Here is a 27,696-nt window from a genome sequence, read left to right as displayed (position 1 = left end):
CCCTCAAATGGATAAATCTGTGTCACGATGAATTCTCAGATGATTGAATTCATGAATGAAATATCGCCTTGTTATATTAAAAGTCCATCCATCCCATTAACACACCGATAATGTGTGATTTCCTCAAAGATTCCTAATTCATCCGATGAGACTCTGTGTGAATGACGTCTTCACTGTTTCTCCGCCTGCCTGTTATTTACTGAACTTCACTTCCAGAGCACTTCGGATCTTTTTAACACACATTTCTATGGATTATTTGATCCTCTTACATATGTGCAACAACCAGAAACGCAGTCAGATTTTTAATGTAGTTTGCAAAGCACCTCAAGACGGCAACTTTAAAGTGACTCTGAGTGTTACCACTGCATTATATATTAACAGATAATTACTGGAGATGCATTAATGTGTAGTTATATGCTCTATTATGGCTTTTTGAAGTGGAGCTAACTTTAATTGTTGAGTAGTTAATGTACGATGATGCGTCAGATTTTACAGGGTTGGGTTGTAAAATAAAAAATGTATTTACTCAAGTACACATTCATGGGAGCAGTATTTTGTCTTTTTGTGATACTTATACTTCACTACATCACTTTTTATGTCCCCAAACTGTCAATTGCTGTTGAGATTCAGTTTTTACAAAGCGTATGATGATATTAAAACATGATTTGATACTCTATATAGTGAAATTCCGGCAATATTAGCCCCACTTTCATCAGGAACAACAGCCAAATGCTCTAAACACATTAATGCAACAATAATTATAACCTCACAATGCAATATATAAGACAATAATGTCAAAAAAGGTGGTTTTTCAACTTAATGTGTGCTTTTACTTACATTTTAAGTACATTTTGCTAATAATATCTACATACTTTTCCTGTAGGGACATTTTAAGTGCAGGATTTTTGGTTTAGAGCTTCAGTTAGTATATTAACAGGACGAAGAGGGACTTGGTTATGAGTGTTGGTATATTTTTAATCTCTGATTTTCATAGAGGCTAAGCAAAATGGTGCAAGAAACGCAAAAACGTCCCATGAGCGGCTGTTCTAAAGCTCAGATGAGTATTTCCAGACTGGTTGGAGGTGACACAAAGGATACAGTTACTCAGATCAGCACTCGTTACTACTGTGTTGAGCAGAAAAGCATTTCAGAATTAACAGCATGTTCAAATTGAAGTTGGATGGGCAACAACAGAACATCATGTTGGGCTCCACTCACAGACAGATGAAGACTGGAAAAACGCATTATATTCTATTTCTGCTGAGGCTCAGAATTTGACCTCAACAACATAAATCTATGGAGCCAACGAGTGTATAATGATGTGAGGACTGCTCTCTCGAACACCACCGCCTACTTGAGTGTTGCTGCTGATCATGTGCATCATTTGCTTTAATGTAAATTACCATCTTATACCGGATACCTCCTGATAATTGAATAATTTGATGACATTGAGCTCGGTGGACTTTAACAGCAAATCAAATCACCAGATATGAATCCAGCAGTAAACTTTTGGAATGTGGTTAAACAGGAGTTTCACAGTATTGATACGCAGCTGGTGAATCTGCAGAAATGACATGATGGAAATATGTGGAGCAGAATCTTAAAATAAAATCTCAAACATCCTTTGGACTCGATGCCACTAAAAACCGAGGCTGCTTTGACACTAAAGGGACCCAGAATTCAAATGGTGTTGCGAATAATTAAGTTCTTGGTGTCTTTAATTTTATGTAATATTGTAAAGCAACTAAAATAAAGGATCTAAGTACTTCCTGCACTCATGATATTCTCTGGATTAGACTGTTTTTATGTCAAATGAGGCAAATCTGAATTGAACTGTCAGGATATTATTAATATGATTGATCAAATATTAGCTAAAAGTTACAACTGGACCCCGAGCTTCTCCTTCTGAGTATATATACAACTATCCCACACGTACAGAGAAAGGAATTTAGACTTGTGGATATACAAGCTAAACGTGTCATTTCCCTTAATTGGGGAAAAGTTGATGATGGCCCAAGAGGTGGAAGGTGGATGAAAGAGATGACCTCAAACAATGCAAAGGAAAATTTAACATACATCATTACACAGAAATGACATGTTTTTGATGACATCTACAGGCTTTTTATGTTTTTTTAAGACATGACGCCAATGTTGGTAATGTGCTTCAGCAGGAGAAAGCCCAGAGGGAGTAGAATGTCCATGTGGGCTGATATAATGTCCTCAGTAACACCTTTGAAATTCTGCACTGTTATAGCTGTTGTCAGTATTTGTTTATATAATTAAAGTGAAAGTGTGCATATATGTGTGTGTATCTGTGTACATGTGGACATGCACACCATGTTTAAGGTATTATTTTTTTGTTTTGTTTGCTTTAAGTTCATCTTATTTATTGTTTTAACACATTTTTCTGATACTTATTTGATGAGGGGATGAGAGGGAGAAAAAGGAGGAAAAGTTTGCTTTGTTGCATGTAAAAACATTTTGCTGCTTGATTTGCTGTAATTTGCAAACAAAAATCTAATAAAAGCATGTATTAAAGCAGGTCAAACTGACGTGTTTTAAAGTTTGAAAATGTGTGTGTGGGGGGGACAGATTTTCACAGTGGAAATTTCCACATTTTCAACATTATTGGGAAATTTTTGAACATTTTTTGGTGGGAAAAAAAGAAATGTAAAGAAAATGTTTCTTTAAGAACATTCAGGGAAAAAAATTAATTCAGATTTTTTTTCTGAATATTCTTAAAGAAAATATAACAAGTTTTACTGATATATATGTAATCACTTTAGATATTTTTAGGATTTCTTTGGAAGATTTTTACTCATTTTTCAAAAATATTTACAAGAATTTCATTGCCAAATTTTTTTTTTTTTAATCAAACTTTCAAGGGAAACTTAAGGAATTATTGAAATTTTCTTCCTGAAAAAGGTTTTGCAAATTTTCAGAAATCTGGGGATTTTTTTGAAGCTTTGGGTTTTTTCAGACAAGGAAACAATATTTTTTTTGGTGCCTGTTAATGGAGACAAAAGGAGGATTAATGGAAATCTGAACTGAAAGCAACTTTTTTGGAGGACTAAGAAGTCATGCATTAACCAGCTTTGTGCAAAATACTACTAAACCTGTTAGTTGCGTTCATAGGTGTCATTTTTATAAACAAGCATAAAAAAGTGATATTTAGGGTGCAGCTGGTAGAGTTCAGACAGACAGCGAGGCTCCTGCTTAAGCTTTAATATGGCAGGATACAACTTTGCAGGAGTAACCGAGTCAGCAGGTCGTGCATGTGCTGAGAGGCTTGTGGTCCAGAGTCTGCCCTACTCCCTCTCTGCCTCACACACCCTGTGCGGTGTCCCGCTTGCTGATCCAGCTGCTGCCCCCGCGCGTAAATGGAAAGCTTTTACGCACCGCGCGTGTTCACTTCAAAAGAGATTTAATTGTTGTTTTTGCATTGTCACACGCCTCGCCTGGTGCGTAAGTAGGCCTGGAGCACTGATGTGCTGTAGAGATGTAAGGGATGCGGTAATACCTCACTACATAATACAGGGGGGTGGGGGGTAAAAGGCAAGGCGTGCGTCCGGACGCTCACCGCCAACTAAACGCGAGAGGGACTCAGACATCAATAACATCTCGCTCATCAATAAGAAATTTTGGAGTTAGACTGCTTAATTAAATAGTTTGCCTTGAAGGACGCTCCCTGAATGTATAATATCTAATCTGATGACCCCCAATGGAGAACATCTGAAAGAGGACTCTCCAGCATCTCCATCCACAGGAAAGCGGCTCGGCCAGACAGATAACACGACTTGGAGATAATTCTTATCTTTCAGCGATGGCTATCAACACTGATGCTGCCTTTGGGAAAAGCGCCCTTGGCGAGAGGGAAGTTTCCAACCTCACCGACTTCCAGGACACAGAGAAGCTGCTGAGCACCGCGACCACTGAGCCCACCGGGCAGAACAACATCAAACCGTCCGACTCTTTTTCCCTCAACATCAGAGGAAGCATCCGGTCCCTGGATGCTGACCAGAACGGACACAGATCACCGCTAAAGTCGGGCTCCATCGGGCAGCTGCCGACCCCACCCAAGTCCACGTCCCGGCTCAGCCTGGGCCCGCTGCCCTCCCCGGTGCCACCCGGGTCCGAACCCCCGAGTTACCTCTGGCTCGCCGTGCTGTCCTGCTTCTGCCCCGCCGTGCCGCTCAACATGTGCGCCCTGTGGTACGCACATGTGGTGAGTGCTGTTTATCTACAATTTTAACTTCCTTCATGTAGACTATCAGAGCCTCAGATAACTGGGTTTATTCTTAAAGTTTGATTTGTTTTGGAGCACTAAGGGTGCTTTGGGTCTGTGCGCATTTAAATCATTAATAGTTGATCTCCTTCCCCTTTCTCTTTCACCGTTTTCCCGTTAGTCGAGGTCTGTTCTCCACACAGGAGATTTTCAAGGAGCGAGGAAGTATGGACGTCTATCTATGCTGCTCAGCATTCTGGCGATGCTGCTGGGTGTGGCTGTGATCGTCTTCATAGTGTACACTATAGGTATGGACGGCAGGCGTAAATCAAACTCACACAAGTGTCAGTGTAACGGTGTTTACTTTAATTTTTCTTCTCTGTGTGTCTCTCAGAGCTCCAGCAGTGATGGAAGGAGTTTCCTTTGACTTCATCTGATCTCAAATTTGCACTTGAGAGAGAGGAGGACGGATGTCATTTTGAAGAGAAAAAAAGCACAAAATCTGAGTTGAAAACAAGCTGAAGAGACTCTAAAGTACAAGTTATTGTTTTGTTTTGTTTTTTTGCTATGGACTTTAAAAAAAAGAAGGAAAGAAGGTGCAGGACGTTTCACTTTTTCTGGCAACACTGATGCCCAACAACCCCAGAAAACTCAGGAATCAAGGAAGGAAAATGAACAGATAGTTTCCGACTATCAGTGAGCTCATTAGTGGTGCACTGAAGCTCCCACCTGCCTCACAGACAATTAGATGGCCCTACATTTACTTATTTAAAAAAACTTCGGGCACCATTAGAGGAGAGGATGCCTCAAAGACGCATAATAACATTTTAACATTGTGTGAAGACTCAGTTAAATGCATTTCTTTGTGTTCAGACATAAACAAAAGGCATCAAAAGTCACCACTGCCTGCCCTGTTTCCTGTCAATAACTGCAACAACGTACGGACTGACTTCTCTTTTTGTTCACTGGACTTTTTAGCGGCTGTGGAAAGACGTGTAAGCTGTTTTCATACACTGTTTACAAGAAGTTTAGAACACACGTATGTTCATCTGTGGTCATAGTGTGACATCTTGCTTTGCGTGCTAACATGATAAACTGATTCCTGTTCCGGCTCCACTGAAGTGTGTGGATCCCTGAAACCTCATTATGTTTACAATATACTGCAAGATATGAACGGGGCTGCTCCCCTCCTTGTATGCACCAATCTCGGCACTCTGATGTTCATGTTTATACATTTATACTGTATGACTGGTTTACTGTGCCATAGTTCTTGCATGTCTGAAATAAACTTGAATGAGCATGACCAACCTGAACGTGAGCTCATCACCTTTATTTAATAAACGTCAACAGCAGGGGAATATTACTTCGTGCATTTATAGTTAAAGAGTACAAGCAGCAATGTACAAACTCCCAGCTGGAAACATCATCATAATTCAGAAAATAAATAAACTCTCCAATATGAGATCTGTAAGTCTCCTTTTGATGTGATATTTAGAGTAAAATCTGATTCTTTTAACTGTTTAGTGGGAGTAAATCACAATAGAAGAAAGACTGTATGAAAGAATAAAAAGATCTTGGCAACATTTGGTCCGAGCTACACGGAATATGTTTGATGTCCAGGTCGGGTCAGTGGAAAGTGTAGAGCAACAGGAGAATGGTGCAGATGCCAATCACCCCACCTAGAATTAAAGAGTCCCGCCTCTTGCGCAAATTGATTTTCTGGATGAGACTGTTGATGGCAGGGAAACGATCTGAGAGAAAAGGAGGGGGAGTGCGGTGAAGGAAAATAATTAAGATCAGAGTCGGGCTTTCCTTTCATGCAGTAAGTAAGAGACGGAAAGCAGCAGGAGGGAAAACGCATCAGCCGGGCTCCTAACGCAACCACGAAAAGAAAAAACAGATGGAGGCTAATGGAGTTGTGTTGTTTCACTGCTCTGCACAGATCCAAACGAAGCACACAAAGCAAAGACAGTAAGACGCAAGAGTAGCGATTTAAAGCATAAAAAGGATACTGGCTAAAGTTGTGACCCTGGTCTGAATGGACTTCAGCATCCCACGCTGAAATGTGATGTTCTCTTTGGTAGCCATGGCGATACTGGAGGGAGACAAACCACGAGGGATTAGCGGCACCAGAACAGACACAGCCGTCTTCACAGCATCACATTAAGCTGATTGAACAGACCTGAATGTTCTGTGTTTGCGTATGACGTGTGTGTGTGTTGAGTGGGAGTGAATGCAGCAATAAAGCTTACCTTATTGCGTTGTCGATAAGACTATCTGAGCTGTGAACAAAGAAGACAAAAAGTAAGCTTGAGTCAACCTGCGTGAGTTTACAGGAGGATTTACATGCCCTAAAATAGCCTTTTGGGATCATTTTAAATGTATATTTATGAGTCACGAAATGATTCGAGAAGAGAAGCCTGAGTGATGAAACCACACAGCCTGTTGAGTCTATTATCAGAAGAGATGCACTTCCTCTGGTTCCTCAGAGAGGAGAAAGTGCTGCTTAATGGGGGATTTTTGGGAAAGTCGATTAACGTCGGTTAATGTGTGTAATGTATATCTGCTCTAAACACATGGAAAGATACGTTTTATTTGCTTTGAGTCCATGCAAAAAAACACAATATAGATAGACGAAAGTGAGCCTGAGGACGAGGTTTCTGCTGCCCGCCGTTATCAGCCCAGATAAGCGACGGACAGAAAAATGAAGCGTTCAGTCCGGGGCTGAGCAGAGCACACAAGGGCAGCAGCGTGCATCCTGTCAGACTCTGCTGGAGAGGAAAAAAATCAATACCGAGCTTTATACTTCCTCCATCTATTCGTCAGCCTCTCCCACCATCTATCCACTGCTGGTCTTTGTGTTTTCAGAGTCCACAGGCAAAGCAGTGTCTGGCTTTTGCAAGTCTCTATTTTTCTTTCTTTACTTCCTTCCTTTATATATCTATATATTTTTGTGCTCCGGTCACATTTTAACCTACTCTGGGCTCATTTTTCACTGCAATTTAAAGTCCTGCACCTCGATGGAAACAGAAATACAACTGCTAGAAGGAAAGGAAACTCAAAAAATGTCATTTGGGCAGCAGAGATGCAATAACAATACCATTAAATCATTAAAAAAAAAAAAAGAAGACAGGGAAACTGAACTTTGTTGATTATTCATTTCACAAAAAAACAAAGAAAAACAAAACAAAACGGGAAACAATGCTATTGGAAATGTAACCTAGAGATTTAATTTTTTTCTTTATGTATCTTTATGCAAATGATCTGAAATATTCTTATATCAGCATACACATACAGAATAATACCATTAGCCCCCACAAAAGAGCTCTTCTTGGCTCTTATAATCTCCCCTTTCTTGTCCTTTTCCACTATCTCTAAATACCAAATGCCCATATATGAGTGGAACTAAAATAAACCAAAAGAAAACACTAAAGTGGAGACATTATTTACCCCATTAAAGTTTCATACATTAGTTTAACCTTTTCCAGCAATTCAAAATGTCACATTCATTTTCCTTTGCAGCATCAACTCGAGGTACAGTTCCGCATGTCTGTTAAGCCTAAAGCTCCTCTCTAAGATTTATGATTCAGTAAAACATCAGGCACAGTGGGAATACATCCTATTACAGGCACCTCATCCACTACAAGACCAACAAGATCTCACATTCAGGAAATCGCTCACTGTGTGTACTGAGGTTCCCACTTCATCATCACCTAAAATCTGAAAATACATCCAGATGTGATCCTCAAAAATGACTTCCCTGCATCTGCACCTGTGTAATGACGACAGGAAGCTACACTCTTCAGAGTTTCTGCCAGAGTAAATTAAATAAATTGTCGCCAAATGACCAACAAGAAAAATGTGCGACTCCAAACACTGCTCCACACACTCACTGCAAGTTCTCTTAACAAGCAAAAAATGAGCCACAACCAAAAAAATGCAACATTATGCAGTCGTACTGCGTAATTTAAATGTTGTGAATACTTAAAATTACACATTTTATCATATATAAAACAATGGCAGCTTCAGTTGGAAAAAGAGTGACATGCATGAATTAAGGAGAGTGGTATTCAGTGTTTTTAATGTGTTTAATCTCACAAGTACATTTAAGATTGTGTGCTACAGAAGAATTCATTCAAAGGAAACACTCCTGGTTAGTTTGTGGGTATTTACAGTTAGCAGCAGAGCTAACGGTCACTGTGTGGTGACACACAAACACTACGTTTACACAAATAACTCCAATGAAGAAGTGATCTCATGCAAACAGTCATCATGGATCGATACGGATCATCTGGTGGAGCTACGATAAGAAGATAACACTTGATTACATGAAAACACAAGCAGTGTGTTCAGATTTGATACGAAGAAAAGTGCAATGAGGTGCAGAAACAATATTAGAAACTTGCGTGGGCACTTTCATCATTTCTGTATTTGGATGCCTTTAGGCGGAAGTTTGTAAACCTTCAGGTAATATGCAGTAAAAAGTGAAATGTGTCATTAAAGCCAGAAAGCAACAGGAAACAATTCACTGCTGCCATAAAACTCTCACTTAGTCCAAAATGCAGCTGCTCGTCTTTTAACAGGAACTAACCGGGGATCCCACATCACCACAGTCCTGTTCTCTCGATCAGTTTTCACATACATTTTAAAATACTGCTGCTATATGTCCAATAAAAACGGTTCATTGCCAAACTTCTTCACCTGTACGCCCCGAATAGAGCTCTCAGGTCAGGCCAACAAAAAATACTCGTTCACCTTCATCCAGGTATAAAAGCCGTAGTGACTGTGCTTTCCAGGCTCTCACACCAAAACTATGGGATGCTTTTCCTCTACAGCTGAGATCGGTCGACTCCTGTGGAGCTTTTATGAGGCAAATGAAAACGGTTTTATTCCGACAGGCTTCTGGTCGACCTGTAGCTGCTTTATTATATTTTATTTATTGTTTCTGATGCACTCTATTTCAGCTGTTGCTCATCTCTTCCAACAATTATTACCATTATTGTTTTTAAGTTTGTTTTATTATTGTTGTAAAGCACTTTGTGATTTTGCATCTGGGAAAGGTGCCATATGAACAAATTTTACTTTCTATGTTTTCTAAATGATGACAACTGATTCAGTGAAATAAAATGAGTCATAACAAAAGATACATTATTATAACCAACTAAACCAGTGTGAGCAACAAGATTTTGATTTTTTTAACATAATTTTCAATATCTGAATGGTGAATATTACATGTCTAAGATATTTTGTTGAAAAATTGTCTGTAAATATCAGCAGATTGTGAAAATTTCACCCAGAGTCTAAGATAAAGTCTTCAAATTGTGTCCACAGCCCTTTATCCTCTCTCTCCTCCCCTAAACACAACCAGTCAAGGCAGATCTCTGTCCTCCCTGAGCCTGGTTTTGCTGAAGGTTTCCTATCTGTTAAAGACTTTTTTCTGTCAACTGTCGCCAAGTACTCGCTCAAAGGGAATCATCTGATTATTTGGGTTTCTCTCTATAATATATTATCACAGGTTCTTCACTTCACTATGTATATTGTGAACTACATAAATAAAAGTGAATTAAATCACTGAAGACTCACAGAAAAACAACAACTAGCCATACTTTAAAAGCTGGAATTTATTATTTTTTGGTAATTTTAGCATAAAACAGCTGAATAGCAGTTGTGTTTTGTTCATCAACTAAAAGCTAAATTTGCTAATTGCTTCAACACTTTACACGTGTCCATACAATAGCAGTTTGAGATCATTTCTTGGTTTCACTACTGCATATTAGTTGATGTAACTCTGTTAAACAAACACTCCCTTTCCCTGTATTTAGGTTTTGTAGAAATAAGGTCCTGAACTGAGCCAGTATGAGCCATAAACGGTAACGTCTTCATCTATCACAGCCAAGATCAAACCTGCAGTCTTGACAAAGCACAGCAGTGTTTCCTCACATCCACCTCACAGCACCGGTCAACATCTCCGAGTTAACATGAGTCAGTCTCCAGCTCTGCTTTGTGTCACGAGTTCAGAATGAAAGCTAAAGGCATCCCAGGGGAACGTGGGATCACCGAGAGGGTTTCGTGACTCTGTGCTCTCTGATGTCTACTCCTCCACAGGTGATATTGGAGAAAATGTTTCTCTGGGTAACATCAGCAGCATGCCTGTGTCTGGAACAAACTCCAGCTGCACAGGAGGAAGGAACAAATGCACCGAGGCAGGCGGGTTACATTCGTCATACGGCTGGTAATGTGCTAAAAGTGGATGGTTTATTTCGGATTCATCTGTAGTGAACACTGCAGCACGTATCTGAGCGAGATCAACTGCTTTCAGTCTCATATTGCTCATATTTTAACAGGACAAATTGCCTCCAAGTCCTATACTGGCAATGTCAATACTGTTGGTAAAAAAAAAATCAGGGCTCAATTGGCTCAGAGAACTACATGAACATTAGCTGAGGCAGGAGGAATGTCAGGGATTTACTACACTATTGTGTGTGTGAATGTGTCATGAGCTTGTTTTGGATCAGTTCTTTATAATCAGGATCCTTTGACAATCTTTCTCCTCAATTTTAGTCAGCTCTCCTTTCTCTCTGTAACTCTCTCGGAGCAACACATCACAAACAACTGAGCTATAAACGGCTAAATGTTAAAGAAATGAAAAGTTGATACAAGGCAGCAAAACAGTTTTTGCATTGCTTCTTTTCATTGTTTTCGTCAAAGGCGACCTATGGCGGTTTGTATCAACTTTTTAAGCAGAACGCTGCACTCATGGGAAAGATATATTTATGTATTATATAATCTAAGTAGGATGTGCAGAAACGACAACACAACCAACCCCAGACAGAGCAGACCAACATCTGAACCAACTGAGATACAGAGAACAGCGACAAACTAGAGGGCTATGTTGATTCAACTGTAGTGTTCTGTAATACATTATGGACTTTCTAAAAACTGAATAGAACAGAGAGCTAAAGACAAGCTACAAACCTGCTGGGGCTTTCTAATTTACTTTCTTGTGCCACTGTAACTATCCAGTACCGCTATGCAGACAAAACTGCTAAAATGCCAGACAGTAGAGCACAAATTCTGTTTTCTAGCAGCTTTGTTCTGGTGCTTCTTAAGGTAGTCAGTAGTTCTAAGCTAAAATCTCTTACTTTCTTAGATGTTCGTGCTCCTTCAGGAAGAGCTCAGTTCTTCTGTTATTCACCCCTGAGCCGCTCTTGTACGACCTGAGTAAGAAAACAGAGGAAAGAAATATGAGCTGAAGGGGAATTGAACTGGATATAGCAAATTAAAAAGCTTTTTTTTGCCATTTTTGGCACTATTTGATAAAGACGAGTGGTCCTGTGGTGTGAATGGAATAAAGGCACTACAGACACATGATTATCGCTCAGCCACCGGAGGACATGGCATGACCATGAGCCCTGTATGCAGCATAGTGAGGTTTTATTTAGGCAGAGGCTCATAATTTCAGTGCGAACAGATGTTTCTCATATGACTCTAATGTGCTGCCAGCCAGATATTTTACTCTTTCACATATTTCAGGATGTTTTTACTGCCATCTGCCCTGCGGAATTAGCAGTAACGTCTGTCAATAAATGGAGTCGTTCTCTTCAGCTTCAAACAGCCAATTGTTTGTTCATTACAGAAAATTAACAGATGACCTTAATGACTACAGACCCATCTCTAAACTACCATTTATCTCTGAGATCTTGTAAAAGCTGTTAGGGTATCAGCCTATTTGAGAACCTTCAGCATCCAGGATAAATTCCAGTCTAGTTTTAGAGCTCGGCTCTGTTGAAGGTCCAAAACAACATCCTCTTGTCTGTATATTCTGCTTTTCTTACCATTTTCGTTCTGCTTGATCTCAAAATTTGATAATCTTGACCATGATGTCTGGCGTGTGAAGCTGGATTCTCTGTTAGCGGTTTAATTCCTACCTGACAGACAGAGCCATCTCAGTCAGAACAGGCAACAGTTCATCTTCCTCTGCTCCCTTTCTGTATTATGTCCTGTTTATTTTAAGATGTTCTCTCTGGTTTTATTTTAATTGTAGCTGCCTGGTTCTTCGCTGTGATGTCATCTTTCCAATTCTTTGATTCTCTAAGTTTTTGACTTTTAATTATAACCCTCAATATTGGACTTTAATTTACCTAATCCCCTTGTTTGATTTGTGTGCTAATTGATTTGATCTGTGTTAATTTATTGTCATTTTTACTATTTATTTTAATTGACTGCTCTGACTTGTCTCATATATCTTGCTTGATTGTCTGTGCTGCATGTTTTAACTGTCAAACCACTTCGTGAATGCTGTTCTTAAGGGTGCTAAATAAATAAAGTTATTACTATTTAAATGTGGCGTCCAACATGGTTCTATCTTAGGCACCTCTTATTTTATCTGTACAGGCTGTCGTTGGATAATCGTTATCACTGTTAAGCTGACCCTAGCCCTCGATAGGTTGATAGCTAGATAGATAAATACTGTACTGATCCTTGCAGGAAATTACTTTGTCACATTTACTTCAAACCGAAGCAAGGACCCACAACTATCACTAAATATAAAACTATTCCAGGACAAACACTATTTGGTAAAACCTATGGAAGGCTTATACCAAAGTAATTAAAATATTTGTAATAAGCAATGAGCCCTAGTTTTGTAATTAGCCAGTAAAGCTCCAACAAACTGCAATTATGGGATGATTTTGGGGTAGAGAAAAGGAAAGGCAGGATCACCATGAAAGTCATTACAAAGGGAAATTTAAAACACAAACACACTAAACAAAAACACGTTCATCGCCAGTTTTTGCTTAAGTCTTAAATGGGTATTTCCCTCTATTAACTGGTGCCTGGATGCTGATTATGTTCTTCTTCCATGCAGGCTTTTAAGTGATTAGCTGCTTAAACCAAAGCACCATCCTCCATCTCATATTTACACCATCCCCTCCCTGCTTGGACTCATCATCAGCTCAGTTCGTGATCCATTAACCGTCCTGTTGTCCCACTCCCCTCACTCTTTCTCTACACCTCTCATCTCTGTGGCGTTAATTAAAATTCACTCTCATCTTTTTTGTAATCAGTCAACATCGGATCAGGACGCCACCTCCCCCCCTCTGTCTGACTCTCTTGCTCTCTCTCTCCTCCCCCTGATGAAGCATTACCCTGGATCAGGCAGGGCCGATGTAACCGCTCTCACTCAGCTTTGGCTGAATGAAAGCCTTGTGGTTTGATTTACTGTAGGAGGGCACTTAGAGAAGATATCCCCAGAGAAAGAGAGGGATACAGACAGAGAGAGAGAGAGAGAGAGAGAGAGAGAGAGAAATATACAGATAAAAGAGAAAGAGAGAGGACGGAGAGATGGAGGGGAGATCGGTTAATAAAAGGAGGTGAAACATGATAGAGGGGATGGAGAGCATTAAAGGGTGGGGGAATTTAGAAACAGACTGGACATTTCTGCCTCCTGCTGGTTAAGGACATGAGCAAAAATCCACTGAGAAGGAGGGGAAGGAAGAGACAGGACAAATAAGTCAGAAAGGCAGCAGGGAAAGCCAAAAATGGAAGAAATGATACGGAAGCATGAAAGGAATTCAGGAGGGAGAAGTAGAAGCGCCAGCATAATGCCAGATTTAGAGTTCACAATGATTAATACCGGAATTTTCCATAAAGTGTGAGGACCTGCAAGAGACACACTTTAGAAAAGAAAAGGTCAAAAATCAATGCAATGATCTAGAGTCAGCTCCTTTAACAGGTTTCAAAAAGTATCAAAATCAATACCAAGCCCACATTACACTGAGCAAAGAGTTCAAATGATTAGTTGTTTAACAGAAAATTAATCTGCAATCCCTTTAAAAGTTTCATTCATTTCTGTAAGCAAAAATTCCACCATATTCTGAGGCTTAACTTTCAAATGTAAATATTTGCTAGTTTTATTAGTCTTCTGCTAAAATGAATTGAAATCTTTTGATTTCAGATTGTTAGTTGGGGGAAAAAAACAAGTACTTGAGCTCATTATCTGTGCTCTGTCAACCTGTACTCAGGTTTTAAAACTATTTCAGATATTTTAGAGTGTAGAAAGATATTCAGCTATTACAAAAATAATAAATAATGACTAGCAGCACATTCAGTTGCATTTTAACCAAACAATCAGTGCAGCTTTAAGACAAGTGATTTGATTAGAACTGAATATGAGTCACAAACTGAACTCTTACAGAAAAAGGAGCATTCTCTGATGCTAAATAATCATATGAACCTGACACATTGGACTTTGGTAAACTTTGATTAACATTTCTTGAATATTCTGACAATAGACCGAGGAATAACTTCATCAATCACGAAAAACTATGCGAATTTAATGACAATGTAAATTATCATTAGATATAGCCCAGTTTTGTTGCGTGTGCAAGGTCACAAAATAAATCTCAAAACAATGTTCCATATGTTGGTCATGTATATATGTATGTCTACATAATGTTCATCACCAGTGGTATTCTGTTGCATTTGCTGAGAATATACAATGTTCATTATTGTCTAGAGATGCTTGAAGGAGCTTACTCAATGTCTCTGTGAACTGATCCCAGTAGATCTTCTCGCTCTCGCAGGCTCAAGAAGTTGCTTTTGGTTTTGTGGACTCGTGAGTGTAGTCCTACGGGACAAACAGAACATCAATTCACAAGACTGTAACATATGGAAAATACGAACTTACTAACTGATTCACTTGCGGAGCTGAAATACTCTTCAGAGAAAAAAAGTAATAAAATAAAGTTATTTTTGTGTACCTGTAAAATGTCTCTGTGTCTCTGTAAGGTGTGCATCAATGCAGCATTATGCGAAGAAGCTCCAGGGGTGTTTGTATATTCTGCCATTTTGTCATTGACTGCTGTTAGCTGCCAAAAGAAAAAGGATAAAATTAGCATCATGTAACCACAGAAACACTGATTTTTAGACAGTTAAAGTGATCTTATGGGTAAACAGTAAAAGAGATCTGAAAATAAAGATAAACGTATTATAATGAGCATACACAGCCATTTTTACAGTATGTACAACTGTAACATAAACAGCACTTCTACCAAAATATAAAAATCCAGGTAACACAATCAGCTGCTACTGAAAGGAACCATAAAAACCCTTAAACTGTGATGAATTATGAGTGATATTTAACTTACACTGGCCAAGAGCTGCTCCAGCTCAGTGGTCATGGCTATGAGCATGTTGTCTTGAGAGGAACCAAGAGAATCAGACCTGGTTTAGGAAGGAAAGAGAAAAGCACTTAGCTTTAGTTCACAGAGTAGTGCAACATAGTAAACAAGATGACATGGTCATCAATATCCCCCGCCACATGTGATGTCTGAGTCTATATCCAAAATAGTGATAAAGGGCCATAACTCTGTTAAATATTATCGCACCGGTCTCATTTTCAAACTTGATCAAGGTGTCCATGGTGTGAAGCTACACACTAAATTTCGTAATCCTAGCTGTAATAGTTTCCGAGAAAAGCTGTCCCCTTCATCTCGGACGGACAGACGGATGGCGGCCAAACCTATATCCCCCTTTCCACTTCGTGGTGGTGGGGGATAATAAAGAAATTTACTATGTTGAACAATTTTCTAAGTTAAAACAGGATAAAGATATTGTGTCAGAGTGGTTGGTGTTTTTCATTGCCCAGTTGCTAACCCCAAACTATAGTTGGTTAAAAATATTAAATATACTACTCAAATGTTGTGCAATATCACTTGTTTTGTAGAAATAAAAAATATTAAATGTTCTTGGTAGTCAACAAAGATCTCTTTCATGGCTTCTGAAAGCACAAAAACATTTCTAACATTTAATTTGAGCCAATAGTACATTCTCATTGTTAAAATGAAGGGACTGTGCTGCTGACCTGCTGTCTCTTGTCCGCTGGTCATGACTGCTGCTGCTGTAGCTGGTGCAGAGTTTACTGAAGGAGACCAGCTTCAGATCCAGCTCGTTCTCCAGCTGTCTCGCCTGTTTACGCAAATCTGAGTGTACAAACAGAGACATTCAGGACAAACACTTCAAGATACAGACATTCCATGTCTGGCCATAAAAATGAAAATTAGGCAATAAGACGTAGACTAGATATAAGGAATTTGGCACTGGTGTGGCTTCACACTGGTAGCGACAGCATTTGAATGGAAATGGCATTGAGCGTGAAACATAAGTATTGCATGTTTTTTAAGATAGCAAATAAAATATTAACCAAGACATGAAATTATAGCATTAAAGTCACATTGCTGTAGCAGAGTAGACTTGAGTGGTCATGTTAAATATTTGATCATTTTAGACGTTACAAAATTTATGAATTGATTCACAAGGTATCAGGACTATCTGGTGAAATGGATTAGAGCTGCAACATCACATTTATTAATACTCTATGTTAGGTTAGTAAACTGAATATTTTTGGATCATGAACAAGACATTTATAATCTTGAGCTTTGGGGAACGCTGATCGCCATATTTCAACTATTTCTGACATTTTCTAGACCAAATGACTGATCGATTAAGAGAGAAAAAACAAAGAATAATTACTAATGACAAGAGATGTTGTCATAGAAGGAATAGGATTTTTACAGCTGCTTCATGGGAGTTTACATTCACTTTCTAAGACAACCTAAATTCATACGAACAAGGAGCGACCAATTACTTCACAGTTTTCTATATAACAGAGTAAAAAACGCTTTCACAACGGCTATCACTGTTTACAACAAAGTCCATAATTCACAGACAAAGTGGACGTTATGATCATCTACACCACAATATTTTAGGGTATCTCTCTTAAGTTTGCACAGCAGAAGAGAAAATGAGACTTTTTCACTTAAACCAAATGAAATGAAATTAAAACAGCTTGACAGTAATTACAACATAAAATCAACCTTTGAGTAATCATAGTTAGTAACAGTCAGGCCGCAACAGAAAACGTGTAGATATAAACTTTATTTGTTTATGTTGCCAGACATTTGTTGAATGAAACTTTCACTGCTGTTGATTACTGGTAGTTGTATTTTCCACACTGTACCTTAAACACAAGGCAAGCATAAAACAGACAAGTTACATGTACTTTGGTGGCATTTTAGCTAGCTGGAAGGCGAACATAAAGCATTTTAACATCAAACTACAACTTTTCTACTTCGACGTTAGCGGCTAAGAAGCTAACAGGTTAGCTTAAATGAGCTAAGCGCATCTCCTTCGCAGTTTTATTATTTATTAACGGTGCGTGTTAAGAAACGTGTTGATTGTGGTTAAACTAGACGGCAGAAGAACACTAAAGATGTAGATGCTGTCAGTGGTATAAATTAGAGACTGTAACATTATTTACCTTCCCAGTAGTTGCTGCCGGTTGCCATGTTTGTTGTTGACATGTCATCACCAGCCGTCAAGAAGAAACAACTGTCGCAATTCTTGGTCCCACAGCGACTTCTAGTGGTGACTGACGGCACCTGCACCTTATAATAACCTCACGTTTCTCATTGTTAAATGGGTTAAAATGTTAAACAAATAGCAGAGATTTTACTGGCTCATTGCGGCTGGAATATATCAATTGGTGGTTGTAAAATGTCTCCCCTAATGTATTTTCACAATAAAGCGTGTGTGCACAACAAGTAGAATTGTGTACACACCTTGCATATTCACTCAAGTTAAAGTACAACGTGATTATCAGCAAAACCTTCTTCAGATATCAAAGGTCAAAGCTGTTATTATAGGCCAACTGTAAACAAACTAGCTGATATTAACCCTGTCCCTACAAAAATAACAAACATAAATAAATATCTTCTGCAACAGTTTATACACATTTCCTCAAAAGGAGTGACATTTTTGCTATCTTTGGAAACTTTGAGATGTCCACTAATTCAAATGAAGTTCTGAGGATTTAGACAGGAGTTTGGGGACTCTAAGATGTAAATCTTGTTCGTATCTTTTTTTTACCAGTGGATTCACTATAAGTTCATATTTTGCAGGTTGATTGTTATTTTATGAGGTGTTTGCTGCTCTCCAGTGGTGTGTGAGTGTCAGCACAGACAAACAACACAGATGTGATTAAAGTACAGGTCAATACTGGGAGTCTTTCTGTCTTTTTGCTCATTCTCTTTATTCATCGTCTTGAACATTGGCAGTCATGGATATCACAGGAACAGCAAGACTGGATGTTGTGTTGATGTAAAAAACAGTGACGATGATGATGATGATGATGATGATGATGCCATCAGCGGTGGATGGAGATGGAAAAGGAGCAAAAACTTTGAGGTGGTTTCACCGTTCTGCAGCCAACTTCAGCAGACGAGGCCTCTCTCTTTCACATTGATTCAACTTTTTCCTCAATTCTGTCATTCCTATTTTCTGTCTTTCTCACATTTTTCCTTTCTTTTGTGATGTTTCCTTTGAAAAAAACAAAAGTGCCGTGACCAACTGACACCAGTGAGCACCTGAAGTCCAGTCCCGGATCCTACTTTGATTAGCCGGACCGTGGGGCTGGAGAGCTGGAGGTTGTGGGAGAAGAGGAGGAGGAGAAGGAGGGATGGAAGTACAGGAGGAGGGAGAGGAGGAGGAGATAAGGAGGTGTGAAGGAGGCGCTCCCCTCTCAGTGCTGGATCCTCCTGATGGACTGAATCTGGGGAGTCTGGGCGTGGGAGCCGAACTCACGGTAACACTTGAACTCTCCTCCATGACAGTCGCACTCCATGATGTACTGGTGGCCACGGTAGCCAGGGAACTGGTAGCACACAAAGCTGCAGGGACACACAAGAACATGCTAATTACTGAGCTAAACACAGCTAAAAGTGTTACTGGGAGTGAGTTCAGAGAGCCGATTTCCAGCCAGTATGTGTTGTTCAGGTGTGTAAAACTTCAGATTATATCAAACGTGCACTTACGCTCCACTCTGAATGTGCATAGATCCAACCTCGTTGTTCATCCAGCCCATGGCCTGCAGAGAGGGGTAGTCATCACACAGCTCAAACTGACGGCCCATCATGTTCTCCATCTCAAAGATGGTCATGCGGGACTCCTTGTGGCTCTGCGCAAAAGAGGAGAAAGAAAGGAGGTTTAGCAGCACTTTAGATGAAGCTAAAATCAGCTCCGGGCTTTTAGAGTGACTTGTGTTAAACCTACAGCACAGCAGATGGGCCTGAAGGAGATCATTCTCTCGATGCGGTAGGAGTTGCTCCCGCTGTAGGCCTCAAAACGAGGGTAGTCTCCCTTCTCCAGGACAAACTGCTGGCCGCAGAAGCTGGAGTGCTCATAGCCCACCCAGCTGCAGGTGAGAAGACAAGGAGATGTGTAGTTAGCACAGTCCTTAATCTCCATTATCGCTGTTAAATCAGCTCAGGAGTGAACAAAAGCTGTCTGGATACGTACGCGCCGCACTCGACCTTCAGGGAGCGGATGTTCTCCATCCCACACTCCATGATGTTCTGGCAGGAGGCGGTGAACTCCATACGCCTGCCCTGGAAGTGCTCCTGATCGTACACGGTGATCTGAGAAGCACAAAAGACAACAGGAAAGAAATACAGCTTAGTATTTAAATACAAAATATGTAAGACCACTGTGTGTAATCAGGAAATGAAGCTTCTTTTGGTCCTGGTGGTCGTGAGAGATGTAGTATGAAACAAGTGCTCACCTTCCAGGGGCCCATGGGCATGGGGGTTGTCAGAGCCATGTTGTCGTCAACTTCAGCAGTACCTGTGGTGAACATACAGACAGTCAAAACTGAGAAACAAAGCAGTGCAATAGAACCACCGTCTTTCAATCTAAATATTCATCTGTATGTCATTCTGGCTGCTACTCTAAGTGGCATTAGCTTTCTATCTCACTGTTTGCTCTGTTCCAAGAAACTACAGTGCAAGCTTTTAACTTTCTGCTTCCTTTTTCATCCCCCCCCCTTTTCAAAATGTCTCCCTCATTTGCAGTAAATCTGGATTCCCTCCAGTCTGTTCAGACTCCTTGTTGTTAGTTATGTTGCATTAGAGGCCCAGCACATTGGGAAATTGTTCTGTATTGTTAACTAATAGCTGGACCTACCCAAACTGGTGAGCTGTGTGTCGTAGGGTTCCGCTGAACCGTCTGCAGACACAGTGTGTGTGGGGGTATATATACACCCAGGGGTATCGGGGGGCCGGGGGCAGGAACGCCTGGCCTCATGTCAGCACTTTGCTTTGGACTCCATTGTCTTGTTGTGCGAGCCACAGAGGGGTTAACACACTGACACAGTGATTCATGCAAACACAAAGAGGACACACGGCTATAGTGTGTTACGTACGCATCTGTGGTGAATCTATACGTTAAGAGGAGAAAACAGGGCAGCTTTCCACAGCAGTATGTGGATCAATTAACAAACAGATGAAATGCAGCTCAGTGAGAAAACACCTAATGTTGCTGTTTCCATTGATTTTTAAATAAAAGCTGCAAGAACTGATTGTAGGATTGATGTGGGATTGTATTTTTCAGTAAGAACCTATTCTCACGTCATGTTTTAGATGGTATTGTGATTTATTAATGAGAAAACATTGAAAGTATTCTCATTTTTATATTTCAAAAGCGAATTTTAGGCAAATGACCACAACCTTTATTAATAAATCCCTAGTCAGTCAGTCTTGAATTATTATATTTCATGGATTCAACCAAGCACATTTATTAACATAGATACAAGAGGTGGTGTCACTGAACAGGCTGCAAAAATTTTATTAAATTATGCAATTTCCCCCGTATTTTTAAGGTCTGTGACAAGACACAGCTTTAATTTATTCATATCACTTCTTTTATGTGATATCGTCTATTTTCATGTCCTGCTACATTTTTTGAGTCATATTATTGATTTTATAGATTCTGTATTTTGCATGTTTGTAATGTTTTTGTTTAGTTGTAATATGATCTCCCTGAATATTCCTTTTTTGACTAAAAGGTGCTATTTAAATTAAGTTATTTTTAAAGGTATTGTTTTTAACATTGAACAACTTCATCACTGCAATCCTCATTATGTGCAACATACTAATTTCAAGGCTCTGTCTAGAATCTGTGCTGAATAATTCGAAAATGCTAGTTCGACATTAACCTAATTTATCCAGTTTAATGACAAATGGACCAACTAGATAGATCACATGAACGTTGAGTTCAAATAAGAAGATGATGGTCATGGTGGGATTAATTTAATTGATCATAAAATACTTTGCAATCAGTTAATCGGAAATTCAAATGGCTGTATTCCATCATCCAGCCTCCTCTGTCATGCATTTGTCCTGTTTTTACTACGTGGTTTATATGCTAGTTGTGAATGAAAGTACCTGTTGCTATTTTTGGAAATCTGCACAACTGAATAAATCAACAATAAAGGTTAGCAGGGGCGGTGGCACCAGCTGAAAGGCCTCATTGGCAGGTCTGGCAGCACTTTGGCATCGACTAGTGAGCTGTAATTGGCAGCTTCAGTTTTAGACAGCAGTGCGCAGTAGAGCATCATTACACAGGGATAAAATGGTGCTAATAGCATGAACAGACACTGAGTCCATTGACCTGTGCATTGCTTTTTATAGTTTTGATTGATCTGCACCAGGCTGTCTCATTCTTCTCAGTTTTTAAACACAAACTTCTGCCTTTTCAGATAATTTTATACTCTTTGTGTCATTTATTCCAATCATCTGATATTCAAGGTGTTGTGTACAGTATTTGCTGTCATTGTGTGATTAAATCAGGGACTATAATAACAGCGTGAGCAGCTGGTGGGTACATAACTGAGCATTCACACTCCTCTCTCCTCTTGCAGCACTGAACAATAAACATTTAGGGATGGCTTACTGAGGTCAGCACATTGTCCAGACTCTCTGTCTGTGTGTGTGTGTTCATGTGCATGTCCATCTAATTTCCTGATTAAGTCCAGTACTGAGCAAGAACAAGAGAAAGTGATACATGAGCACGTATTGCAAATAACAGACTATTTTGTGAGCACGCTTCTAATCAAAGTGGATTTATTGAGGTGTGAATGTGAGACAGGACAGGCATATATGTCGGTATGTGTGCGTATATGTGTGTGTGTGTGTGTGTGTGTGTGTGTGTGTGTGTGTGTTTCTGCTGATGGTAGCAACAGCAGCTCAGACGTGACAAAGAGACGAGCAAACTCAGCAGGCCGATGTGAAGAGCCCACAGTGACCATATAGCCGACCCTCGGTGTGGACATACAGATGTCCCACACATCAGCGCTACAAAACCTCCTCCTTTCCTTTGCATATGTTTAACAGCCTCTAAACCCACCTGCAGACAAATAACCTGCAGCTCTTATAGCGACCCCCACAGACACACACTTAACACACACAAATAGCATATTTAATACATAGAATAAACCTAAAACGTGCAAATCATTTTAGAAAAGGCTGTCCTTTAAACACACTTTTCCAAGCAGGACTTTTGTGAGATTCAAATTCTGAATATCTTTGGTTGGAAAAAAGTTTATTCTTCTCAGGTTGAACCTGTAATGACACCACGAAATTAAACCAGCTGCCAAAATCACTTCTTGTCAGGTCAGGAGGCATCAAAAAAACACCCGTATAGTAACAAAATTCATTCTTAATTCTTCCTCAGGAACCAAGAAAAAAACACATTAAACTCAGCATTTGAAACGTGCTTTGCAGTAAATGCACACCACCTCTAGGGTGCAACATTACCACACAAACTCAGCTTTTTCCAGGTATCATTATTATTAATTTAGGGAATCGCATCAGTCATGTCAAGGAGCCATGTGTGATGGAGCAGAAAAAGTTCTCCCAGAGTTGCTGCTCGCGGTTCTGAAATCTTTGTACTCTCTGAATATTCACACAGGCTTCTGTCTTAACTGGCATATTTCTTGTTGTGGCTGCTGTGAACTGCATTCGCACTTGGTTTGGCACCGTTATCATCACACAGTGTCACCGCAGAGCTGCGACGGATCGTCATGTGCGACTGAGATCTCCAGTGAGTCACGCAGAGACTTTATATGAATCAGCAGAGAGTGAAAGAGAGACAGAAATAGGATTAACACCTCGCAGAGTTGTTTTCATTTTTGCTCTCTCCTTCCTCGGCTTCTCCAGCTGGGATATAATGATCTGTAGATGTCTGTTTATGATTACTGAATGCAAATATGTGATTTTTTTCTTGTTGTTCTAATGATAGTGCAGCTAACAGCTGTAGATGTAAACTTTGCACAGATTGCTGCTAATTAGAGCTGAATTTATCAAAATAATGTGCATGTGATGGATAAAACTGTGACTCAGATTTATAAACTTTCATACGTTTTTAGTTGAACTTCAGACGTCCAATTAAACGGATGAAGTGGTATTCAGACAATTTATGTAAATATAAACAGAAATAAAACTATTATGAGGCCCACAAATAAATTGGAGTTCACTTTTACCTGTTTAACAGTACCAAGGTAATAGCAAAATGGACTTAAAGTTTAAAATGTGCAACCTTTTCAAATGGGAACAGTATAGCTGGAGTCCTAAGAGTGACAGTGTATAAAAAAAAAACACCACGCCAACCCTGAAAGCAGGTCTGTACAACAGCTTGCTTTCTTTATAAGAACCATTTATCAAACAAAGAATGACAGCTGGAATTAAGGAATGCACTCAAAGGCCCAGGAACACTGCAGTCTTTATTCAACTGGCTCCAGAAACAGAGAGGGATTTAATCAAAAGAGAAGAACAAAAGTGCAAAGACTTTGTCCAGTCACAGTCGATATGTCTACATAACAAGAAATCCGACCCACTTAGAGAATTTCTACTCTAGTTTATGGGAGTAGAAATTATGGTGTACAGGACACCCCAGTTCCCTGGACATCCTCCAGTAAAGTGAGTTCCTCAAAGTTTATTGCACCCTCCAGGTCCATTCCTTCACAATTCTATACAATTAGATTCTGATCAAAAAAAGTTGCCCAAGAAAAGTCACATTACTTAAAAACATGCAAGACCGGGTTCCAACTCTGCACTTGTTCTTCTTTTTGTTTCTAAGTGCAGTTGATTCAGATCAGCTTACTCAGTGACAGATCAATTCATCTCTCTGCTTCATGTAGTTTATGCAGAAGGACAATGAGCAACGAACCAGTGAGTTCATCTCAATAACGCTTTCCAAATAGCTTTCACCTGGACTGGAAGGATGAGATCTGTTTCCACATTTAACATGGGCACAGCTTGTATCACACAAAAACATAACTGGTCTCCTAATAAAAAACAAAAAATAGTCCAAGTAACAGTTCTCTCTCAAAATCCTACTTAAGTACAGACATATTGTTAGCAAAATATATTTTAAAAAAGCCTACCTATAAAAGTAAAACCCTACCTGTAACTTTATAGTACAGTAGTGTCCAACCCATAGATGTCAGGCTTCACCAAAGGATAACAAAAAACTGAGCTTAATGTGGTCAGAACAAAGAGTTAGTGTTATTTTTCTCTAATCTCCGTTGTTGTGGAATCAGCCTACTGGGTAATTTGAATGCTGTTGTAGTAATCTAAGGCGAACACTATTCATTTTACAAACAAATATAGTTTTGTAAGTAAAATTAGCATCCAAAAAGCCAACAGGGGAACATCCGACCTCAACTATTACAGTGCGATCTTGAAATGATCATGCCTTGCAAAGATCCTAGAATCCTCAGCATATAATTGACTTAAATCGTTTGTTGCGGCAAACTCGTCTTTAAGAGTACATCACTTCGTTTTTAGAGAAAAGCTCAGCACTTTTTCACTGCCTCTCTTGTTTGAAATGATAACAGTACAGCTCTGGACAGAAGGAAACACTGTACAGCTCTTTTTATTTCCTCTTTTAAAGCCAAGTGATAAAGTCGATTATGTCTTGCTTTTGAAAAAATATAGTATTAGTTTTCGTGAAAACAAAAGAGATTCACAGTTACTTTGTGGACTGACAGCAGTGTGTGGCTATCAGAAATGGTCAATCTGTAATTGCAAAAGGTGCAAAAGGTGCTACAAGGTTCAGTCTTGGAGCTAGATGTTCAGACTTTATATAGATGACATTGTCTTCTCTGTATCTTATTGTAATGTACGTCTTTATGCTGATGACACAGTTTTGTACCATAGTTTAGATACAGTTCATTCTGTGTTAAATCCCTTCAGCACTGCTTCACTGAGCAAGCATAAATTAGTTTCTGAAGGCATAAAAATCTAAATTAATTATGTTTGCTAGAGCCCAAGATATTGCTTTTGACAATCTGGTCATTTCCACTACAGATGTCACAAATATCAAAACAGAGACAGAGCGCAAATGTCTGGGAATGTTGACAGAACAAAAGTTGATTTCTAAATGTCATGTATCCAAACTGGTGATTAAACAAACACAAAAATAGCTTGGCTTACAGGAATAAATTATGCTTTGTTTGTTTGTTTGTTTGTTTTTGCTCTGCGCTGTAGAAAAGGAAACACTTATTGGGGTCACTTTGCTGTCAGTGCTGGACCATGGCTACCTTTGATTGGGGACAGTTTATCTGCCTCCATTTAGATTTATTACTGGTGATATTTAATACCTATAATTGGGTGCTGTATGCTCAGACTGGGCTGCCCTTCCTCTCTGTGAGGCTTTATAGACAATATCTTTTATTAATTCATGGAGCTCTCACTGATTGTTACTGTCTTGTATTAGTTCATTGCTGTCTGATAATCTGCACTCTTACACTACTAGCACAGATTGGATTACACTGCAAGCTGTTTTTACTGAGCATGAAAAATCCAGTTTTATTCAGTGCAACCTGGAAAAACCTGCAGAACTATATAAAACTTGATTTATTTTTATGCTTAGAGCTTTGAATTTGATTAGACTTTACTTCTCGCTGCTCTTGTTTTAGTTGATTTGCTTGTTTCTAAAAGTGAAATGCTCTAATTTAGGTTATTTTAATTGATTTTATGGCTACTCAAGTGGCCCTTTGTCGCTGATCCTGTTCGTGGTCTTCATGGACGGGATCTCAAGGCGCAGCCGGAGTGAGGAGGGTGTCCCAGTTGGAGACCTCAGGATTGCATCTTTGCTTTTTGCAGATGATGTGGTTCCGTTGGCTTCCTCAGATCGTGAACTTCAGCACACACTGGAGTGGTTTGCAGTCGAATGTGAAGAGGCAGGGATGTGAAAAACTACCTTCAAGTCCGAGGCCATGGCCTGGTGGATTGCTTCCTCCAGGTTGGAGGGGAGGTCTTCCCCAAGCGAAGAAGTTAAAGCTGCTGTCCGGAGTTTCCGTTTGTTTTCAATCTATGTATCATTTTTTAACAAAGCTTAAATGTGTTAGTCTATTCCGATACTATAATATAAAGTTTGTATAACGCGATATGAAAATTTATTCCTGAGCTCCGCCTTCCTCTCATAGACCCCCATGTTATTCCAAAAAGCGCCGGTTGCTGCCGACCAATCAAGTTCGAGCTTCAGCTTTGTCATGCTGTCAATCAACGGTTACGCGCACAGCAAGCAAGCCCATGCAGAGGTGGGCGAGCTACGCACTACGCAACCGCGCGCACATTTGTTTTGCTTGTGGAGGAGAGAGCATCAGGGATCAGCAACTTCCAGAAAAGTTACCAATCCCACGGCTTGTCAGGCCAAGAGACTGCAGGACGTTTTTTGGCTCGGGGTGCTCGCGTCGCTCCCCGACCAGGGCCTCCATAGCCCGCCTGACGACTTCGTTTAGATGCCCGACCTCTGGAGGAAGATGTTGGGGCGTCTGGGACATACTCATCGTCAGAGGAGTCATGCAATTCTGAACTCTAGATAGAAATAAATAAACAATCTAACACATATACACGCGTAAATGCACTAAATTTGATAAACAACGTCATCGAGAGGGATACACGAGTGTAATCACATACTGAAACTTTACTCGTTCGTCCTAGCAGATTCATGTTATTTTGGTATTAGGACAAGTTAGACTCAATACAGCATTCTAACGTAATTCCTTTATTATTTACTAAATGTTCTAAATGCAGAAGAGGGGAAAACAGCAAAACAGGCGAGATGCTGCAGCACTCCGGGCACTTCTCTCAGGTACTGCGCGCGTGCACAAATAAAGGGGCGAAATCAGAGGGAGGGAGGGTGGGACCAACAGCGTTTTGGGAGACGCTGCGATTCAAACTCCGGACAGCAGCTTTAAAGTATCTCGGGATCTTGTTCATTAGTGATGGGATAATGGAGCGTGAGATGGACAGGCAGATTGGTGTGGCGTCAGCAGTAATGCTGGCGTTGTATAGACCCCTTCCAACCCTCAACTATAGTCATGAGCTTAGGGTAGTGACCGAAAGAACAAGATCGCGGATACAAGTGGCTGAAATGAGCTTCGAGTGGCTGGGCTCAGCCTTAGAGATCGGATGAGAAGCTCAGACATTCAGTGGGAGACTAGAGCCGTTGCTCCTTCACGTCAAAAGGAGCCAGTTGAGAGCGCCCAGACAGCTCAAGTGGTTGAGCAGGCGACCCATGTAAGCAGCGGTCGATTCCAGCTCACGGCTCTTTACTACATGTCTTCCCCCCAC

The 27,696-nt window shown here is 40.0% G+C and overlaps 3 protein-coding genes across 3 annotated transcripts; 1 reads left to right on the top strand and 2 right to left on the bottom strand.

The window, feature by feature from the left end:
* Positions 1 to 3,354: 3,354 nt before the first annotated feature.
* LOC110959647 (trafficking regulator of GLUT4 1-like) lies at positions 3,355 to 5,538 on the top strand. The gene is made up of 3 exons (XM_022206589.2): positions 3,355 to 4,225; positions 4,407 to 4,533; positions 4,620 to 5,538. The coding sequence occupies exons 1-3, from the start codon at positions 3,824 to 3,826 to the stop codon at positions 4,631 to 4,633; spliced, it is 543 nt and encodes a 180-aa protein (XP_022062281.1). The 5' UTR covers positions 3,355 to 3,823; the 3' UTR covers positions 4,634 to 5,538.
* A 2-nt stretch (positions 5,539 to 5,540) lies between these two features.
* LOC110959646 (Golgi SNAP receptor complex member 1-like) lies at positions 5,541 to 17,630 on the bottom strand. The gene is given in 10 exon segments (XM_022206588.2): positions 5,541 to 5,976; positions 6,238 to 6,320; positions 6,478 to 6,507; positions 11,368 to 11,442; positions 14,762 to 14,837; positions 14,840 to 14,852; positions 14,986 to 15,093; positions 15,373 to 15,448; positions 16,089 to 16,206; positions 17,544 to 17,630. Coding segments are annotated over 10 exon segments (747 nt in total). The 5' UTR covers positions 17,587 to 17,630; the 3' UTR covers positions 5,541 to 5,851.
* A 657-nt stretch (positions 17,631 to 18,287) lies between these two features.
* On the bottom strand, positions 18,288 to 20,287 carry LOC110959657 (beta-crystallin A1-like). The gene is made up of 6 exons (XM_022206601.2): positions 20,243 to 20,287; positions 19,842 to 19,903; positions 19,580 to 19,698; positions 19,334 to 19,475; positions 19,096 to 19,238; positions 18,288 to 18,951 (listed from the first exon to the last, which is right to left on the bottom strand). The coding sequence occupies exons 2-6, from the start codon at positions 19,878 to 19,880 to the stop codon at positions 18,804 to 18,806; spliced, it is 591 nt and encodes a 196-aa protein (XP_022062293.1). The 5' UTR covers positions 19,881 to 19,903; positions 20,243 to 20,287; the 3' UTR covers positions 18,288 to 18,803.
* Positions 20,288 to 27,696: the final 7,409 nt, after the last annotated feature.

Source organism: Acanthochromis polyacanthus, chromosome 17 (genome assembly GCF_021347895.1).
Source record: "Acanthochromis polyacanthus isolate Apoly-LR-REF ecotype Palm Island chromosome 17, KAUST_Apoly_ChrSc, whole genome shotgun sequence".
In the NCBI taxonomy this organism is placed as follows: domain Eukaryota; kingdom Metazoa; phylum Chordata; class Actinopteri; family Pomacentridae; genus Acanthochromis; species Acanthochromis polyacanthus.
This window is presented reverse-complemented; position numbering and strand designations above follow the sequence as displayed.